The sequence below is a fragment of the Staurois parvus genome, unplaced genomic scaffold (assembly GCF_062004578.1).
Source record: "Staurois parvus isolate SC_StPar_1 unplaced genomic scaffold, SC_StPar_1.0 ptg000022l, whole genome shotgun sequence".
Classification (NCBI taxonomy): domain Eukaryota; kingdom Metazoa; phylum Chordata; class Amphibia; order Anura; family Ranidae; genus Staurois; species Staurois parvus.
Genome location: NW_028317818.1, coordinates 2617252 through 2634148, shown reverse-complemented (window position 1 = coordinate 2634148; position 16897 = coordinate 2617252). Strand labels below are relative to the sequence as shown.

Sequence of the window (16897 nt, the reverse complement as noted above, 5' to 3'; positions counted from 1 at the left end):
TTTTTGACCCAAGACGATAAGTTATGTAGAGATTAAACAGTGCCCATCTGGCCTGGCGTTTAGCTGTTTTCAAGTACTCAAGGTTTTTGTGGTCGGTATAGACCAGAATGGGATGTAGGGCCCCCTCTAGCAGATATCGCCATTCCTCCAGAGCTGTCTTAATGGCCAGTAATTCCCGATCCCCGATATCGTAATTCCTTTCCGAAGGGGAGAGCTTCCTAGAAAAGAAAGCCACTGGGTGCATCAGCTCCTTGGCCCCTACCCTCTGTGACAACACCACTCCTACAGCCACTTCTGATGCGTCTACCTCTAGTATGTAGGGCAATGATGCATCAGGATGGCTCAGAATGGGAGCCATTGTAAATAGCTTTTTTAATGCCTCCAAAGCTGCCTGTGCTGCTGGGGTCCATTGGAAACGTATTCCCACTTTGGTGAGCTGGGTAATAGGCGCTACTAGGCCTGAAAAGTTCTTTATAAAGTTTCTATAAAAATTGGCAAACACAATAAACCTCTGGACTACCTTCTTATCCGTGGAGGCTGGCCATTCCAGGATGGCCGAGATCTTTTGAGGGTCCATAGCGATCCCCGTGGTGGAGATAATTAGACTAAGAAATGAGATGCTTTCCTGCTCAAAACAGCATTTCTCAGATTTAGCATAGAGTCCATGCTGATGGAGACATTCTAGCACACTCCTAACATGTCCCCGATGTGCTTCCAAAGACGAGGAGAATATCAAGATATCGTCCAAGTAGACGATTACAAAAAATGTCAAGGAAGTCCCTGAAAATGTCATTGACAAAGTGCTGGAAGGTGGCTGGCGCATTACATAACCCGAAAGGCGTGACTAGACACTCAAAATGCCCGAACCGAGTGCGAAACGCCGTTTTCCACTCGTCCCCCTCACGTATCCGTACCAAGTTATAGGCACCTCTGAGATCCAGTTTAGAAAAGATGAATGCTGACTTTAACCTCTGAAACAACTCTGGAACCAAAGGAAGAGGGTAGCGTTTTTTGACCGTAATCTTGTTGAGGTCCCTGTAGTCAACACAAGGTCTCAGGGATCGGTCCTTTTTCTCGACAAAGAAAATCCCTGCCCCGGCCGGTGATGTGGAAGGGCGGATAAATCCCTTCAAATGTGGGTGGTGGGCCTCCATCAGGCGATGGACCCATCCCTGAGGTTCGCCCTGCAACAGGGATATAACAAATCCCATCTTCACCGATTCTGAAGAGAAGGTCTGGGGTTGCAGGTCAAAGTACAGCTGGCAGGAGTTCTGGAAGGCCCTGAACTTCCATGGGTCCCCATTGAACCACTCAGGGGTCGGTACTCTTGATTCTGGCAGAGGAATGGTAAATGCTGCTCCGGTGGAAGGCCCTGCTGAACCCGTGGTGGGAGGTGTTCCCACTGAGCCCGATGTTGTAGGTGCCGGTGCTGCCAGGCTCTGAACCGGTCCCTCCAGGTGCTTGTATCCCTCTTCCAGGGTTTTCACTGCTCATGTGAGTGCCGCCAGATGTTGGCATATCTCTTCCCAGGGTAAAGGTCCTCCTCCAGACTCTGTCATGGCCGTATGGTTCTGTCAGGGATCCTACCGTGGTAGCCTCTATGCTCCACAGACCGGATTCCCCCAAGACGCGGAATTTAAGCCCCTACCTGCTTGTTCACCAAGGCCCCTGATGGTGGGGATGGACTTGGAGCAGGCCGAGACCAAGTCGGAGCCCCTGGGTTCACCCAGCTGTTTTAGAAGCACCGTTGGAGGTGTATAGCAGGTGAGAGTCTGATGTGAGGAGGTCACGAGCAGCGTCGGGCAGGCCGGGTCGTCAACAGTGGTGGCGGCGTGGTACAAAATCAGCAGGCAGAGGAATAAACAGGTCACAAGCCGGGTTCGTTAACAGGAGATCAGAACGTTCCGGGTTAAGCAGGAGAATGGTCAAACAAGCCAGGGATCAGAACAGGAGACGGACAGCAAATCAGGGTCAGGCAGGATTGGCAACAAGATAATCTACTAATCAGGAACTTCAGGAAACAGGTAAGACCATACGGCAATTCAATGCAGTCCTAACCTGTTTTAAATAGGGTGCCCTGCGCCCTGATTGGTGCCAGGCTCGCACCCTCGATCACAAATGCGCCGCTGCAATCGCGGGTGCCCTGGTCCCAATGCTCGCACGCTATTGCGGCCGGGCACACCGCGCATGCGCAGACCCAATCGCGATCGCGGCAACCACTGGGGTCCCTGACAGCTATACTGTACGTCTCTTTTAAAATGAGTTATCCTTTCTCCTGGGCTGACTAGTCATTGAAATACCTAGGGATCTGACTTACAGCATAGATAAGCTATATTCCAAAAAGCAGGGTGCAAAAACATGATAGAGATGAATATCCTGCCTAGAATGTTGAGGTTTTTTTTGCAGATGCTACCAATAGCTTTACCCAAACACTTTTTCACTCATCTTAGGAGCCAGTGTACTGGGTTTGTATGGAACAATAAGAGACTACGAATCACCATGGTCATCCTTGGGAAGTCAAAGATGTCTGGTGGCCTAGGTATGCCGGGTATCTTAGTTTCTTATAAGGCGATTGCTGTTCAACAAATTCTCAATGTGTTTCCATGCCTCTACTAAGTTCTAGGTTTCTATAGAAAAATTTATAGCAGGAAGCAATCTGTCAGATGCTCCTTGGCTCCCCGACCACGTCATGGACTCGTGACAGATACTCCTCCCCTCACGATCCACACTCTCAATTTATGGTACAAATAAACAGTGGTTATTCCCCTGCTCCCCCCCCCCCCCAGTCCCTTCTGCAACCAGTAGGAGGCTTCCCTATGTTTTCTGCCAGGTGAGAACATATCCTTTTTTGGCACTTCCACTCTATATCTCTCAGCTTTGCCTGTTTGCTGCAGAAACTGCAGTCAGTGGGGCACATTTGGTGGGAATGCCCTAAGATTCATGCCTTTTGGGTGGATATCAAAGAAAATTATACTTTACAGTGATATAACTTTCTCACCACTCCATTTCCTCCTACACATTCCTACGATACCAATTAGTCACTATAAACACTGTGTTACCCCATCTCCCCGATGCGGCCAGAAGATTGGTGTCAATTTACTGATATCATGGATGCAAGAATGGCTGGCAGGGTCATCAGCTCAGTTAAATTTTACTAGCGTTCTTCCTGCAGATCCTCGAGGAGGTGAGCACAGACCTCCTACTTAGATGTCGGATTTTGGACATGTATAATGCATAGCCCACCATTGATCGGGTTGGCATGACCAGTGGTATTATTTTTGCTCTCAAGAATTTGTTCATGTCCTGGAAAGAAAACTCTTGTTTATTGTTGTTCATTGACCTTCATATGTTCTTTTCCTTTTTTGTTTTTGTATCATTAAATAGTATCAGTACTACTTGAATGACTTTTCTGTAATGTTTGGAAGTGTGTCCCATATGCTTCCTAGGGAGTTTTTTTAGACTTTTTTTTAGACTTTTTTATTCAAAAAAGCTTTGGGCATACTCCTTCTTTAGCTTCACGGCAACCTTTCTCAACATATTTACCTCAGAGGAACCCTTGAAATAATTTTTAGGTCTGCTAAAATCAACCCCTGCTAAAATCATATCATCAGTTTAGTGGAAATAGTGTACTAAATAAATGTACCGGTATATTTATTGAAAATATAGATTTCCTAAACTTTTGCGAGGACTTTCATTTCTCACTGATTTGCCATTTTATTTTTATCACTCAACTACGCTTTCATCCTAAACTTTGCATGCATTATATGTGATCAATTTTTATGCATTTAAGTATGTGAAAGTAATACTCAAACATTATTGCATGGATTTTTGCTACTAAAATTACTGCTACATTCTGGCTGGTGTTAACTGTTGGTTTGCGTGAGGTGCTTGTTGAGAGCAGGGAATGGAGCTGTTTCAGTTAATTTTGTATTTACAAATATAAATGTTCTGTTAAAGTAATATTTATACTGGTGACTTGAATATTTTGAAGTAGAATTTATTATGAGCTAAAATAATGAACGCATGTAAAATAAATAGCTTACCTTTGTGATTTTGAAGTGATTTTTTTGTGTGTAATTTTATTTGGTTTGTAAATCAGTGTTGATGCTTTACTCTACTTTTGCAATTTCTGCCTTTACTGCTCCTCCAATTAAAATGTCCAATGCAGATGTCATCAGAATATTTATGTTATGAATATTTAAAGAGGATCTATACTTTAAAGTGTATTGTCCCTTTTTATAAATATTTTATCTTTGTGTTGTAATTAAAAAAGGCCTAAAGCTTACGGATGTTACAATGTGTGACAAATGCTAGGGTTTTGATGTTGTGGTGTGTCCTGAGAACTTTGTGTAACTGATGTTAAACCAGAGCCAGATAATCAATGACATAATAGATATAGTCTACATTTGCTTATACCATGTAACTAGTGCTTTGGCAGTGGTCATGTGACCTAGAAACCACTTTACCTTTTCATTAAATACATTTTAGAGTATAGTCTAAATATTTGTTGAATGGTGTCTTCTTTTTACAAATACTTCTGGTGAGTAAAACAAATATTTTTTTGTTAGAATGCTGTTGTTCAGTATTTGCTCACTAATAATATGATACAAAAGGTCTAAGAGGTGAGCAAAACCTATAACAAAAACTCACCAGCATTACAGCGGCTGTGCATTCTGTTGGCAGAAGAGAAATCTTCCAGCATGGTGGCTTTATTATACAGCTGCCATATCTGTTCTTTTACATGTGGGGATCGCTGTACTCCTGGCCTGCTCAGATGTAAGTGCTTCAGGTCTCATGGAACCCAGCGCTATGGTCACATCTCTAACACGTTTCCTGTAGGCCATTCACAAAACTGAGCCAGGGACTGTATGTTTTGTAAATGGCCTGGAAAGGGGGAATGCGTAGTAGCACTGGGGTCTATGAGACCTGCAGAACTTACACCTGAGCTGGCATGGAGGTGCAACAGCAGCTGTACCTCCCCTTGCATGTAAAAGAACAGAATTAACTCACCAAATAGTTACTTGATGCTAGAAGGTAACTGCTGTTTTGGATACAGGAAAAACAAAATAGTAAACAAAAAGAATGCGCAAGACCTTTGACCATACAAATCACAATGACAATAAACAATAAAGTGATAAAAAAGAGCAGAATTGACAGCTGTAGAATAATGCCAGTATGACCAGAGATTTCTGCCAACAGAATGTATAAATGTCCTAGATTGTAAGCTTCAAGGAGCAGGGCCCTCAAACCCCTAGTGTATATCATTGTATTATTATTGTACTGTCTCATGTATTGTCTCCCATTGTAATGTACAGCGCTGAGCGAACTGTTGGCGCTTTATAAATACTGTATAATAATAATAAATTCTGTAATACTGGTGATTTTTGTGCATTAAGTTTTTAAGATGGAGGTTTTAAGATTATGCATCTTAAAAATATAAACTCAGCATACTGTTCTGCTGATAAATGGTTTGCAATTCTGTGCTGAAAGTCTTATGATTTAAAGATTTTCCATGTTACACATCCAGACAGATGAGAAACCTAAAAAATAAGTTCATCTTTGGGAACATGTTACATGTTGCACCTGTTTTTAGGGTGAAAAGTATCATGTTGCTAATGCTGCAGTCGCTGCTCAATTCCCCTCTCTGAGACAGAAGTACAGGGAGAAGTTCCCCGTACTAGCTGTCACTTTTTAAAAACAGCGCAGTCATGCGAGGCACCGTCCTTGTGGCCGTGTCATTCATTCACAGTGTTCTGTGAATGAATGAACTACAAGTCCCGACTGCCTTGTCGGCTTGTAGTTCTCAATGAACTACCACGGTGCTGTGGAGTACCGTGGTAGTTCATTCAATATTCCTGTCAGTATATCTGCTTGCCTGTACATCCCATACGGGCAAGCAGATGTACTGACAGGTCTGCAGGAGACCTGCATGGCACCAGTGATCTACTGTTTGTTGGTGCAATGCTTTACATGCTCCTGCAGACAAAAATAATAAATGCACATTTTTTTACCTGCAAAAAAATATGCATTTATTATTTTTGGTCAAACATTGAAGTTATTCTTTAATTCCTTATCAATCAATTAATCTTCTTTGTTCATCAGTGCAGCTTCCTATGTCACTTCTCCACCTCCAGACTCCTCATTGGACAGTGAATCAGCATCATTACCGTACAGTGAGCAGTTAATGCCTGACCTAATGAAATTACAGGCTTGTGCCGATGATACAAGGTTGACATCAATTTAAGATATTCATGACATCATTCAGAGTTCATTGACCTGCAGTTTAATGCCTTCTATCCTGCATTTCAGATGGGTTTTACAACACCATAGACTTGTTTGGCAATGCAAAACTCACTTGAAGCAAGAAAAGTCTGTTTAACACAGGCCCTAAAGCTGACCCATGAAGCAGTAACACCATACCAAAAGTAGAACTAGTGACCTTACTGGCTTGTAAGCTATACAGGCCAAAATTACAAACCATTTGGAAGTTAAAACAGTGAACATGTATTTGTTTCAACTGTGTAATTAGCTGTTTGCTTGGAGATCCACTTTAAGCAATATAATTTTTTATTTATGTCAAGCATAAGAAATAAGTTATACTGTATGTTTATTGTATCTTAAAAAAAACATTCTATTTGGGTTTTCACCCAAGTGTACAAAAATTTTACCCAGCATTTAGAAATGTTTCCAATTGCAACCATTTAGCTAAATGTGTGAATCCTGGGTGAAAGCTTTGTGAATCTTGTGTGAAAACATTTACAGACAGACCCCTAGGGGTCTATTCAAACCTTTGCACTGTGAGGCAGTGCAGTACCACACACGATGAAGTTCGATATTTTGCATGTCACAATTTGTTTCAGTAGAGAAGCACATTCAGGTTTTGATGAGCCTGCAGTATTTTTATTACCTCAGCGCAAAGATGGCGACATTAGGGATAAGCTGGGGTTCGGCTCTAGGTTCAGGCAAAACCAATGTTTGAAGTCAGCTGTCTGTTCCTTAGAGCAGATAATTCCTGAGACGGTGGGGGATTCTTTTTTGGGTCTGTGTTTTGACCTGACTTTCCCTGGACATCACCTGGGTACTGCAGGACTCTCACCATCAGAAAGGTTTGGGAATTCTTTCTGCAACAGGTCAGATGACCTGTTTTCCATGCTGGACAGCATTGATTGTGTGGTTTGGGACAGTAAGGATATGACCTCCTCTATAGGAGATAGAATCTCCTTTATGGATACTCTCTGCATTGAAGGGTGAGGTTTCAGCACTTGAGTTCCCCTGTCTTCCTATTTTAAGGGAAGTATCCATCACTGGAAGGTACAGTTTTTCCCTGGACAGCCAGCAGACAGAAGTTGCTTGGACCCTGCTGGGAATAGTGCAAATCTGGGGATCTTCATGGGACCTGAACACCAGGAGACAGGTTCTTCTTTTACAGCCAAGCTAGAGTCTCCTTCAGTTGCTTATTTTCTGCTTCCTTCAATCAAATGCATATGCCTAGTACTAGACCTAGGATTTGAACCTCTTACTATTTAGCAAAGTATGATACCCCCTTCATTAGCAGGTTACATGAATATTTGAATCATATAATTGACAACTGGTAAGACAGGGTTACAGTGTGATCTATCACACCCCATGTATATCTGCAAATGTTCGATTGGAAGAACCCTTTTTCTCATTTCTGATCCTGGTGTTTTCCTGTACACCATGCATTATGATATATTATTTTGACTGTCTTCCCTTTGTGTGGATGTTGTTGTTTTTTTCCTTACCTTCTTCTTTATATGTATCTCACACCCATAGCTACAGTATATCTTTGCAAAATTGGGTGTGCGATTAGGCAAGCTGGTTCCTAACATAGTCCCTCCTATACCTGAACTCGAGGGTTAGGAATTTAGTCTTGAGCTTTTTGAGTGATTGGTCTCCTTTTTAAACATAGTTGTCTTTTCAAACTTCCTCTTAGGGAGTTATTTTTACCTGGGATTTAGCCAATTAAAATTTGGATTTGCTTTCCTCATTTTGTTGTTGGGCTAGTTTTCTTCCTGTTTGGATAGCATGATTTTTCCATCTGTTTGATGGATAGTAGATTGGTCCTCCAGTTTCTCTGGACAAGGCCCATGGTTTCTCAGGTTCTAGTTTTCCTTAAAGTTGATTCTGCTGTTCTGTTACACCAGGTTGATTCCTGGTGCCTTCTTCTTGGTTGTGGCTTTTGTCCTTTTTTTGCATTTTCATTTTCTTCTTTTAGTCTTGATTTCAGGCGATGATTCAGGCATAGATACCCTATTTTTGTCTCTGCATCAATTGAACCCCTCAGTGGCTGTTGCCCACCCCTCAGTTGGACAGCTTTTGTACATTCTGCTTTAGAATTTCTCAATTCCTGTGTTCCTCAATGGATGATAAAGAAAATAAGATTTTTGTGCTTACCATAAAATCTTTTTCTTGAAGTTCATTGAGAGATGCTGAGGGATTGATTTACTAAAGGTAAATAAACTGTGCACTTTGCAAATGCAGTTACACTCTGCAAGGGCATTTGCTCCAGAGTTTAGTAAATGAGGTGAAGCTTCACTTTGCAAAGAATCCTCAATCACATGCATTTTTGCTTGTACGAGATTGGATGATGGAGGTCAGCAGAGCTTCCCATCATTTCCTAAGCTCTGGAGCAAATGCCCTTCCAGAGCGTAACTGTGCTTGCAAAGGGCATTGTCTTTTTGCCTTTAGTAAATCAACTCCAGTGCATTGAAATTCATCGAGAGACTTCTGTGTATTGGCCCTAGGAACTGCTTGCTCACAAAACTGAGGTTAGATGGGAAGAAAATAGGTATTTTTTCTGTATGCCAGTGTCTCGACTCAGTTGTTTTAGAATTCCTAAATTCCTGTGTCCCTTAATGGCATTCACGAGAAAGAGTTTATGATAGGTACAACATTATTTTCTAGCTTCAGCAAAGCAGTTTCGTGCTTCCTTAGTTTGCTCCCTGAATCAACATTTTAGTTTCGGTCAATTGGGTAGGACGCTGAACCATTTAAGCAGTAATGCTAAACCAGGAAGTAGCAGTAATGATCTCCTTGACTAAACTAGGCTTAAAGAGAGCCTGTCCCTAGACTTTGCATACTAAACTATTTCCATATTCTGAACAAGCAGTAAAACACTTTGTAATAGGCCTCATTCACCTCTGTAGCTATAGGCTCTGTGTCTAAATCAATTTTCCCTCATTATAACATGATAATATATGCATTCCTGCTTTTGGTATATAGATGTGTTCACATATGCATCAATGTTTGCCTTCTGTATTATATTATCATGATCCCTGTTCTGCAGTTTAAAATGCCATCGCATAGAGAAGGTGAAAATAAATGTGTCTTTACCACAATGTAAATTATACTTTCATTATCTAATCTGTATTTTGTCAGGGGCACTGCTGACTGGTTTGGAGTAAGTAAAGACAGCGACTCGTCTCATAAATGGCAGAGGAAGAGCCTTAGACATTGCAGCCAGAGATATGGAAAGTTGAAACCACAAGTTATCCGAGAAATGGACCTCCCTAGCCAAGACAACATATCTCTAACAAGTACAGAAACTCCACCACCTCTTTATGTGGGACCAGCTCAGTTTAATATGCAAAAGGTATTATTCACACATTTTGAATTGACATTCTGCCTTTTCCTTGAATATAAACTTTTAAACATTGTAGTTCTTAAATAATAATAGTCTAAGTATATGGACCAAATACACTTTAATTTATATTTACCTTATCCAAAATTTAAGCTTGTTTCGGAGCCACAATAAGATAGAACCAAGACTTACTTTTATAGTAAAGGTCAATATTTGCATACAAATATCCTTGCCTATGTTTCTGAGTGGTTTTTTTTTCAGTTTTCCTTATAAGTATATGATTATTGGCTCCTTAAAATGTGTGTCAGGGTAAAAAAAAAAAGACATGGATGCAAACACACAAACATGCAGTACAACTTTACAATACATGTCTATTTGCCTTAGTTTTATTCCTCTCATACCTTTATACTCCTTATGGACCAGAGCAAATTTTACATTTCTGCTTACCTTTGTTATTACTTAAATAAAGAGTAATACATAAAATGCATTTTGGGGATAGACTAAGCTTTCATTTGGCAATATTGTCTTGCAGAGATTTTTCTTTTTTTTTTTTATCTATAGACAAAAAGTTGTTTTACTGTAGATAAAATTATGTACTTTATTCTATTTGTCCTATTTAAATGACAATACAAGTGAAGCAAAGCATGGAAGAAGTTATCTGCAAGTTATTTGCAAATAAAAAAGGCTTTTTTAATTTTTCAATTTTGTGCATTTTTTGTGACCCTGAAATAAATAAGAAATGAACTAATGAAAATTAAAAATGATGTTAAATAAAACAGAAATAAAAAAATAAGCAAAAACAAAATAGCTAAGGGAGAAAAGCATTAATAAGGTACTAAATAGGAATACATTTTATTTGAAAAAAAATAAAAAAAATGTTGGTAATAGCGGCCATGGGGGGGCGGCAGATGGGGGAGAGGAGCTGAATGTAGGAGATACTGTACATCTTAGAAACTTTGTTGATATCTTTAGGATATATCTCCTATGTTTAAAATCCTCAAGCAACATAGACCCTGCAAGTACAGAAAAATACCTGTTGATGGGCCAGAAATGCACTCAACCTTTTGAGGGCTGACATTACAAAATTCACTTTTTGCATACCTGTTAGGGGGGGAAGAAAAACAGCAGTAAATTTCCCTTATTTTAGTAGAGTGGGTGTAGTAAGAACATCTGTGCAACTGTTACTACTGTCTTTTCCCTTTTGAGAAGACTTACCTGTATCTATGTCCTATTGTTTGCCTGTATGGTAAGTGAAGGGAGGGTATATTATTTGAGAACACAGCCCATAGTTATATACCTGACAGAGTTTATAATGCTTCTCAAACTATACAAAACAGAAAAAATGGCTAGAGTGGGCTGTAATTTATCAAGTATCTTAAGCACTTCAAGTCCGGACGCTTTTACTCCCTTCCTGTCCAGGCCAATTTTCAGCTTTCAGTGCTATGACACCTTGAATGACAATTGCTCGGTCATGCAACACTGTACCCATATGAATTTTTTAGCATTTTTTTGAGACAGATAAAATTTTATTTTGGTGGTATTTACCCACCACAGGGATTTTTATTTTTTTGCTATATAAATTAAAAAGTCCAAACATTTTGGAAATAAAAGTGTTTTTCTTATAAAATTTTGCAAATAAATAATCTTTCTTCCTAAATCTTGGCCAAAACGTATTCATCTATATTTTTAATACAAAAAAACACAAATTAGTTTATAATCAAAAATTATAATTTTTAAAAAAACTTTTTACATTTTTATTTTATTTTTTTATATTATTATTTGATTTTTTTTTTTAACATACTGTCACCCTAGCAGTACAGTGTCACCATAGTGACACTTTACTACTTGTGGGGGGGTGATGAAGATTTTTTTTTTTTTTTTAGAGTGATTGCTTTTACACCCATAAAGGCTGTGAAAGCAATAATTTCTTCTTCTCTCTTGCTGCCATAGAGAAATACTGTGAGAGCTGTGATTGGTAACAGCTTGTCACATGGTACAAGGCTGTTGTGAATAGCCTTGTACCATGTGACCTCTGTGATCATTCACAGATTTCACAAGTAGTAAGCGATGATGTCAGAAGTGACATCTTGCTTACTACTATTCATGTGATCACTGATTGGCCAATCAGTGATCACATGATCGGGACCTCACACAGAGGTCTCGTATAGCGATCTGTGTTCCGCTGTGTGCGCTCCTTGGGAGGGAGGCAGGGAAGCGGGGAGGACGTTTATAAACGGCCACCCGCTCCTGCAGTGCTCCTGCCCGGCCTTTTATATACTTGGGCCAGATGGGAAGTGGTTAAAGAATAAGTTTACCATTTGACCAAGGTAAAAAAATGTGCATTTATTATTTTTGGTTGCAGGAGCCTGTAAAGGATTGCACCAGTGATCAGCAGATCGTTAGTGCCATGCAGGTCTCCTGCAGACCTGTCAGTATATCTGCTTGCCCGTACAGGATGTAAGGGCAAGCAGATATACTGACAGGAAGATTCAATTAACTACCATGGCGCTCCACAGCAGCTGCAGCATTGGGAACCTGTTACATGTTCCACCCTAAAAACAGGTGGAAGTTCCCAAAGGTGAACTTATCCTTTAAGCTGAATATTTGCATTAGTTGTTTAAAGCATTCATGAATCAGAACATGCACATGATATTAAGCCTATGAAAACATGCTTGGGCAAATGTGCATTCCGTGTACCATTTAAGCACGGGCACCTTTATCAAAAATATCATAAAATAAATGTATTTTGCCATGTGGCTATATGATAAAGTAGTGAAGTGAGGTCAAAGAAAGGAACCAACAGGCGATCCAGGGCATCAACACTCCAGGAAATGTAAGGTTTCCAGCAGACATCGAGGAACTATTTTACAAAATCAGAGCATTGTTCAGTGGTGCATGAACCAGAAAGGGTGACAATTTACTGCCATCAAGACTACTTTGTTGTCCATGTACATGTTTTATACCTTTATTCTTTCCTTTTCATTAGGAAAAGCTGTCAGAATATGTTTTGGTTATTATATAATAAGTATTAATAGAATTCATGTAAATATATGCAGATTATTGATCCACTGGCACGAGGACGCGCTTTTCGAATGGTAGAAGACATAGATGGCTACAGTATGCCACATACACCTATTACACCAGGAGCAACTTCTCTCTGCTCATTTACCAGCTCAAGATCTGGATTCAGCCGATTTCCCCGGAGACGGAAAAAAGAGTCTGTGGCAAAAATGAGCTTTAGAGCTGCAGCGGCACTTGTGAAGGTAAGATCCAACATATTTTGGGATATTTCCACAAGTTCTGAGTAGCTCGAATAATAGCAGTAAGATGTGCTTAATATGCTTTTTGAAATTAGAATGTTATACTGTATTACCCATTTACCCATATCCTTGTCTTAGTGTTTTGGATAAATGTAATATAATTGAGCATATTAACATTCTGTATATCATTTGTTTTAAAGGAGTGATCATTTCAATCCACTTTGTAGCTCCCACTCATAGCCAGTGTTTGGGCAGATGAAACATCTGACAAGTCAAGCTGGTTCATCTAAACTACTTCTCCCTCATTGTGTCTACTTACATTTTTAGGATTCAATCTCTGTATCATTGCTGATCAGGCTGTTCAAATCACAAAACTCCCTTTTCCTTTAGTGCATGTCAGCTGTTATTTAATATAAAATAATGTTTCATTTACTATACCATTGCAATTGTGTTGTTTTTGCTTTCATCTCCAGCACAGTGCAGGAGAATATTTTCTACTTCCACATTCCATAGCCTCCATAGTTACATAGCTAGTCTGGTTGAAAAAAGACACACATTCATCTAGTTCAACCAATCTTATGAAGCATCCATTGGTGAGCTAGTTATACAGCATTTTTTCTACATTATGTAGTGGATCCTATTAAAAAAATGCAACAGATACTTACAAGGTGACACTAGATGCTTATCTGAACTATTTGTCACTGTATAGGGTGTGGGTGGAAGTTTCACAAACCAAATCTCAAGTTAAATAAAATTCTGCAATTCATGGAAACCCATCACAAAAATCATTTTGGATAGAGTTCAATTTTAAGGCGTCAAGTGCTGCTGTAGTTCTTTAAGTGATATGGCACTTGATTCTTGGATTTATAATGTATGCAAGTGGAGGATGGGCAGAGGTTCCAAAACTATGGCAGGGGGATCTCACTGCTGGAGCCTACAAGAAATAAAAGAAGCCATCAAATGAGTCAACTCACCAATTCTCCACTTATAACTGAAATATTAATTTTAGGATGACCTGACGCTGGTCAATGAGATATCAGAGGTGTACAACAGTGTACCCATGCTTTGTTACCATGTATTTGTTATAGGATGGTATAGCCACATTTCTAGTAAGAGTACACCTGCCTCCATAAAGGAAAAGATGGAAAGTGTAGGTGAAAGAGGAAGCTGAAAATTTGGTGACTTTTAGCTACAAACACTAACAAATGTGCTAACCTTTCACTGTAGGGTCGATCAATAAAGGAAGGTACTTTACGAAGGATACATAGACGAAGCTTCACTCCGGTTAGTTTTTTAGAAGAAGATACTATGGATTTTCCTGATGAACTGGACACATCATTTTTTGCAAGGGTGAGAACTATTATTTCATTGTCTATTTTGATCAGTTAGAGGAAAACAAATAGATACTACACTAGTTATTTATAGTTTTTTTGTTATTATGGTTTACCTTTATAGTTCAATCCGCAGTCTGTATCATTTTCCAAAACAGATAATAGCTTCATGTTTCTTGCAGTATGGCAAATGGGATATTTTGTAAACCATTAGTAAAAAAAAAAAAGCTCCAGATATCTTTTTGTCAGGTAGAAATGAAGAGCCTAAACACTTGTTACCTTAAATGTAACAATGTGTAAAAAAGGTAGATGTGAGCGCACAAATCACTTTAAAAGTGAAAGCAGCCAAGCACAAGGTAACCAAAATAACCCTGAAATGAAATATAAAAGTGATATGCGGTGCTAAGAAAGATATGAATGTATAAAAGTAACGTATAATGATAAAATAAGATCAAGTATCACTGATCATAATAAATCATAAATAAATTCATCTGTTGACCAAGGTGCTCATTAATCCTGTGTCTTCCTGGAGAAGGTGAATATAGGTGAATATAGGTATATAAGCAATGCACACTCACCAGAAAGCGCAAGTAAATGCGCGTTATAATTATATCCTGATGTCATCAAATGGTCATCATGGGGTGATGGTCAGGGATCTGGTGCTTCTCCTCTGTGGGTGGATGGATCCTAAGGTGTAAGCTGGTTGTTATCAGGATACTCCAGAGTTCCCTTAAATGGGATGGGTGGTTAGGATCGCTGTGAAACCAAAAACTCCCTCAGAGCTTTGACCCGTACGGGTCAAAGCGTTTGTTTGGGATCACACCCTCAGATCCTTCAAGCATACAGCTTCTCCACTGGACCAGTTTCACAGCGATCCTAAACTCCAGAGAGGGAGCCTCTATTAGACCTAGAGGACTACACCCACCCATCCCATTTAAGGGAACTCTGGAGTATCCTGATAACAACCAGCTTACGCCTTAGGATCCATCCACCCACAGAGGAGAAGCACCAGATCCCTGCCATCACCCGATGATGACCATTTGATGACATCAGGATATAATTATAACACGCATTTACTTGCGCTTTCTGGTAAGTGTGCATTGCTTATACACCTATATTCACCTTCTCCAGGAAGACACAGGATTAATGAGCACTTTGGTCACCAGATGAACTTATTTATGATTTCTTATGATCAGTGATACTTGATCTTATTTTATCATTATACGTTACTTTTATACATTCATATCTTTCTTAGCACCGCACATCACTTTTATACTTGTTACCTTAGTGCATTCCCTGCATTAAGATAAATAATGTGTAGGTAGTAATATTGCCCCCTCACCCCTCACTCGATCAACCTCTATGCCTGCCTTTAGCTGTGCTTTCTGATCTCACAGGTTTTGCTGAGGCAGAAGGACCTCTTGGCCCCTGCTGTTATCAGTCATATCCTGTGATGGAAGGGCTGCCTGGAGACGGAGCCCAGCCGCACTGTCTGTGTCTATGAATGCAGGCAATGTGTCTTAAGAGCCCGCAGGTGTGCCACAATAGGAAGCGGTTTTCTATGATGGCACACTGAGGAGAGGAGGAGCCAGGAGCACCAGTAGGAGGACCCCAGAAGGGAAGGATGGGGGGCCCTATGTGCAGTTCTATTGCACTGAGCAGGCAAATATAACATGTTTGTTATTTGAACTTTACAATCACTTTATTATTATACGTAGTGGATTCACAACATATAATCTCGTCTGTCCACCTCCTGCTCCAATGCATTTCACCCAACAAAGGGCTTAATCATGGAGCTCCAAACATCTTAGCTTATACTTGTGTGATTGGCTTATACACATGGGTGAAACTGTACATTTTAATGCCCAATTCTTTTTACTTTAAGGTATGCTCATGCAAAGAGTTGTAATGAGATGTATTGCTTTGCTGTACAACTTTTATTAAAATATAATAAATAGTCATTTAAACTCCAGCAATGATCTTTTTTTAAATCTTACATCCTGCTTATTTACATCTAATTCTTTATAGCTGGGGATGCAGCATTTCAGTGTAGTAACCTGTGCTACATACAGTCAGCGTTGGTTTCTTCTGTATGCTGCTTGAGCAACTTGCCTTCTGTACACTGAACACAGGATAACTTGTTCAGCACCTCCACCACCCAGAGAACGCTTACAGTATTTTCTGGCGTATAAGACTACTTTTTATACTTAAAAATATACCCCGAAAATTGGGGGTCGTCTTATACGCGGGGTATAAAATGTGAACCTTGAGTTTGTTTGGGTCAAGCTGGCTGGATGTATGGTAATACTGTACATACAGTATACTGTGCTGAGCCAAGCTGGCTCAATACAAATGTCCCTATGATAGATTAATCTGTCAGCCCGATGGATGTGCCGTATATACAGTATACTGCGCTGAGCCAAGTGGTTTCAAAAAGTACCGGTACGTCCCTACTGTAATCAGCCCACTGGATGCGTGTATGTACAGTAGCTGCGGCTACATACAGTATACACTGGGCCAATCACGGCGAGTGATGTATTCTACTAATGAATACAAAGCCTGCTTGGATTGGCTGAGTCAGAGAGGTGGGCTGATGATGTTGCAACCTCAGCCAATCCGAGCAGGCTTTGTATTCATTAGTAGAATACATCGCTCGCCGTGATTGGCCTAGCGTATACTGTATGTAGCCTCAGCTACTGTACATA

The 16897-nt window shown here is 40.0% G+C and overlaps 1 protein-coding gene across 2 annotated transcripts in view; it reads left to right on the top strand.

The window, feature by feature from the left end:
* Positions 1-16897, top strand: part of RHBDF1 (rhomboid 5 homolog 1) — a 187423-nt gene that overhangs the window by 108799 nt on the left and 61727 nt on the right. For both annotated transcript variants that reach the window (XM_089691722.1, XM_089691731.1), the window contains 3 exons: positions 9400-9613; positions 12658-12864; positions 14089-14211. In XM_089691722.1, the coding sequence (XP_089547848.1) occupies positions 9400-9613; positions 12658-12864; positions 14089-14211 (544 nt within the window). The remainder of the gene's footprint in view (positions 1-9399; positions 9614-12657; positions 12865-14088; positions 14212-16897) is intronic.